The following is a 5,000-nucleotide window of genomic DNA, read 5'->3' as shown; positions in this document are numbered from 1 at the left end:
TTAATTCGCGATATAGTAATACTCGTTAATTTAAAATTTTTTATAAACAAATTTTATACCACTTGATTAGATGTTGTCTAAACTATGCAATAGAAGTGGGAGTGAAAAGGGGGGTAGGGATTGAGGGTAGAGTAACAATTTCATTGCTAGTGTCGCGTTAATTTTTTTTTAATACTTTTTAATAATTTTTTTAATAAGTTATGTTTAAACTTCGAAATAAATAAATTGTTCATGAAATTTTGACGATCGTCGTATTTTACAAAATGATCCGTACGATAATTTCCAAATAAATTTCTTTCGTAAACACTTTAATCAACGTTAATTAATAAACGAATCATTGAACATCTATTAATTAATTATAATCGTTAACTTATAGAAATCTTACAAATTTCTTTAAACATTTCATTATGTCTTAGAATAATCCAATCTATTAGAAATTTCTTTTTTACAACATTCATATACTATATATATATATATATAAATTTTTTTGTTTTTTTTTTTTTGATGAGGGATGATATTGAAAATTTATTAGGTTGGAAACTATGAAACGGGCGTTGAATGAAAATAAGTTACTAAACAAAAAAGCCCGTTTCATGGTTTCCAACCTAATATATAAGTATTAGGTTGGAAACTATGAAACGGGCGTTGAATGAAAATAAAAAAACTAAACAAAAAGCCCGTTTCATAGTTTCCAACCTTAATAATTAAATTACAATCATAACTAAATTTTGTTAAAAAAAAAATATATATATATATACTATATACACTGTGGTACATTTAAATGTAAGAGAAACGATTAACGAAGAAAATTAATTTATTTCTAACATTATGATTATAAAATCAAAATATATTCGAATAAATTTCGAAGAAGAACAAGAAGAACAAGAACAAGAAGAAGAAGAAGAAGAAGAAGAGAAAAGAAAAAAAAATCCTTACTTCTCAGAATTTTTTACGGAGTATCGAATCGATAAATCTATTTTCTCTCGGTTTGTAATTCCTCTTTTGGGATCGACAGTTTCGATAAACGGCACGTCATCGCGATCTATAATTCCGGCTGATACTTACGATGAGAAATGAAACGAATAACCGTCAGGTTCACTCTGTACCAAATGACAGTGACGATCCTTCTCTATCTCTATAAATTTTCGACGTTTCAATCTATATCGAATTTCTCTCTCTCTCTCTCTCTCTCTCCCTCTCACTCTTACTCTCTCTCTCTCTCTCTCTCTCTCTCTCTCTCTCTCTCTCTCTCTCTCTCTATCCCTCTATCTCTATCTCTATCTCTCTTTTGGTTGAATCGAGCTATCAAGTCAACTGTATAGAAATGGTATCCACGTCAATTTTTAACACTTCCAAAAGATAAATTTTACCTCTCTAACGCAATCGTTGGTATGCGGGTGGATGAGTGGGTCGGTGTTGTTAGTGTTGTTCAACGAATCGAACAATTTTCTATCCCTTTCTTTCCAACAACTGTGTGCGTGCGTATTTTTTTTTTTGTTTTTTTTTTTTTTATTTAAATTCTTTATTATACTATTATCTCTGTTTATATATATATATATATTTTTTTTTCTTTCCACTAGCCCCAACAAAATCTCATCCCTTGATTCTTAACTCGTCTCGATGGAGTCATGGGAAAAAAAAAAAAAAAAAAAATTTTGTTAATTTTAAATAAATTGAAATTAATATTAATATTAAAATTCAAATTCGAATTAAATTTTGTCCAGCAAGGATTTGGTTTCTTTTTCGTTCTTTTTTTTTTTTTCCTTTTTTTCGGTTTCTTTTTTTTTTTTTTTACTGTTGCTGTTCTGTTGTTGTTAATAATGATCGTTATCGTTATGATCATGGATATGATTAATATGAATATAGGATTGCATTACGAATGATATATATATATATATATATATAGAAAGAGAGAGGGAGAGAGAGAGAGAGAGAGAGATAATTAATGTGTGGTAATGCGATTCCTCGTTAAATGCAAGAGAAAGTACATCATACCGTGATTATTGTTGCATCATGTTGCATACATATCATTATATACATATGTGTATATGTATGTATGTGTGTGTGTGTGTGTGTGCGTGGGAGTAATCATATTGAATAGACCGTGTGGGTAGCTAGAATGTTATCGATACTATTGACGTAATAAACGTTGATAATGTACATTCGTTTACGGTATAATCCGGGCCAAAAGTTTCTAGAACGATAATTGGGTAATCATAAAAAAATACTAGAAAGTAACCAGGAGGTAATCATAAGAATGAATCGTAACTTTTTTAGGTGACTTATCGAACTGATTTATCTCGAAAGATTTTACAATCAGAATCCAATTTGCGAGGTTAAAAATTGTCTGCCTAATCGCGATCGTGAAGGACGTGTAATTGATTTTCTTTTATTTATTTATTTTTTTTTTTTTTTTTTTTTTTTTTTTTTTTTTTTTTTTTCTTTAATATCATCTAGAAACTTTTAAGCCACCCCTTATATTATTCGCAAAATAATAATGTACAGATTAAAGCGATTGAATCGTAAGTATGCGTGCGCATGTGTTTGTATGTGTGTGTGCGATGGATTATTAATTATTTTAAATGTCTATGTATATGTATATATACACACACAAACACACATACGCGCACGCACGCATTTATATATAAAATTTCAATTTTTTCCTTCATTTTTTTATTTTTATAAATTTAAAAACAAATATTATTACATGCTGGTGAATAAAAAAAAAAAAAAAAAAGAAAAAGAAAAAAAAAAACAGAAAAAATAAAAAATAAAAAATAAAAAAATAAATTTTTATCTTCAAATTACGAAGAATATTTCGAAAATATTTCCCGTGCAAATTTTCCATTATATACCATTTTACATAACGTGATTGATTAATGGGAGAAAAAAAAAAAAAAAAAAAGAAAAAAAAAGGAAAGAAATTAATTAATCACCTTAATTAATTAATTAAAGAAAATTAATGTAGAAAAAATAATGTCGTTTATCAAATGGGATCAATTTTATTATAAAATACCTCGTAAAATTTCAAGTAACCAAGAAGAAGAAGAAGAAGAAGAAGAAGAGGAAGAAGAAGAATAAGAAATAGGGGATGATACAACTATGCTTAAAGGGGTTGCTAACGAAGAGAAAAGGGTTAGACTACTTTTCACTTAATCTACACGTAAATCTCAGAGTCAGGGAGAGAATGAACGCGAGTCTTGAGGAGTACGCTCGATGATTTCCCATGAAAAAATAAAGAACAAAAACAAAAAAAGAAAAAAAAAAGGAAAAAAGAAAAGTAAAAAAAAAAACCAACCCCATACATAACACGATAAATTTTAATAAAACCTTAAGAGATTTTAATTAATTATCTTCCATCCATTTCTTCCTTCTTTTATTTTTAACAACAAACATTTATTTCTACTTTGTACGTAATAAAAAAAAAAAAATAAAAAGCAAAAATATTTCCTTTTCTTTTTTCTTTTTTTTTTCTAATAACTGTCGCAATTATATATATATATATATATATATATATATATATATGAATTTTTAATAATTTTATTTTACAATATCAATTATATATTTACGTAATTATATTATTAAAATTATATTATTACAATCGTATTTATGAAATTTATTTATCATTAAAAAAAAAAAAAATCATTAAAAACAAAATTTATTATATATATATATATATAAAAGTTATTATATAATTTTTATGTATAGCAGTGACAAAAAAAAAAGAAGTAAAAAAAAAATAAAAAAGAAAAATTAATTTATAAAAAATTGAATCGTTTTAATATTGATTTTAAATAAATACGAACAGGTACATACTGTACACATAATATATACATATTATATAAATATTTATATATTTATATCATCGAACGTACCTCAACGAAGGTGAAAAAAAAAATACGAAGATAGAAAGAAAAAAGGATAAGAAAAGAAGAAAAATGAATGGGGGAATTCGTAATAACTTACGATTCACTCCGTGAAGTACCATCGTGGCGATTTCTCACGAAAACAAAATTGTCCTTGAAGGTTCGACGAAGGCACCACTACCACTACCGATACAATAACAATAAACGACGAGACGAGACGAGACGAGACGAGACGAACAATAACAATAATAATAATAATAATAAAATAATAATAATAATAATAATAATAATAATAATAATAATAATAAATTATTATTATTAAATAACGACAACGAGTAATGTAACGATCGAAAGAAAGAGCAAAATGAAAAAAAAAAAAACGAATAAAAAAGAAAAGAAAGAAAGAAAGAAAGAAATAAGATGGCGACTTGAAAAAAAATATATATATATATATATATATATTTCTCCTTCGGAACGAAGATAAAGGAGGAATTAAAAGATCTTCCAGGAGAGGAGTAAAAAAAAAAAAAAAAAAGAAAAGAAAAAGAAAAAAAAAAGGGAAAAAGGGAAAATAAAGATAAATAAATGAAAAGAGAAAAAAAGGGGAAGTGGGCCGAATTCAAAACGCGTCCGAAATTTTTTACGTCTTTTTCTCGAAATCGCGAAAAAAAAGAAAAAAAGAAAAAAAAGGAAAAGAAAAAACAGCGAACGACTAGAATTTGATCGATGCAAAAAAAAAAAAAAAAGAAAAAAAGAAAAAAGAAAAACGAAGAAGAAAAAAAAAAAGAGAGAAGAAAAACAAAAGAGAAAAATCAAGAGAGACAAAAATTGAAGGAAAATAAACAATAATTAATATTCATTTATTTCGCTCGTAAGCTCGCTTTAATTATGCAAAATTACGAGAGACAACCATAATTCAAATGAAATTACATATCCGATAATTAGATATATATATATATATATATATATATATATATATATTTTTAATTCATTCAAAATGGCCACACGTGTCGATGATCTTCCAAGATCGTGTACGTCTAAAAAAAAAAAAAAGAAAAAAAACAAGGAAAAAAGAGAAAAAAAAAATTAAAGAAAGGAACGAAAAAAAAATTGCACACGCACACACTCACACAT

General features: G+C 26.2%; 1 protein-coding gene across 7 annotated transcripts in view; it reads right to left on the bottom strand.

Annotated features, from left to right (window-relative positions):
* Positions 1-5,000, bottom strand: part of LOC118446592 (protein Fe65 homolog) — a 147,677-nt gene that overhangs the window by 81,811 nt on the left and 60,866 nt on the right. Inside the window, exon 2 of one of the 7 annotated variants that reach the window (XM_085664105.1) lies at positions 3,967-4,049. The exons of the other annotated variants lie outside the window; for them this stretch is intronic. Coding sequence (XP_085520231.1) covers positions 3,967-3,988 — 22 coding nt within the window. The 5' untranslated portion in view covers positions 3,989-4,049. The remainder of the gene's footprint in view (positions 1-3,966; positions 4,050-5,000) is intronic. 7 annotated transcript variants of the gene reach the window in all.

This window comes from Vespa mandarinia, chromosome 25, assembly GCF_050613455.1.
Source record: "Vespa mandarinia isolate Hongniang chromosome 25, ASM5061345v1, whole genome shotgun sequence".
Taxonomy (NCBI): domain Eukaryota; kingdom Metazoa; phylum Arthropoda; class Insecta; order Hymenoptera; family Vespidae; genus Vespa; species Vespa mandarinia.
This window is presented reverse-complemented; position numbering and strand designations above follow the sequence as displayed.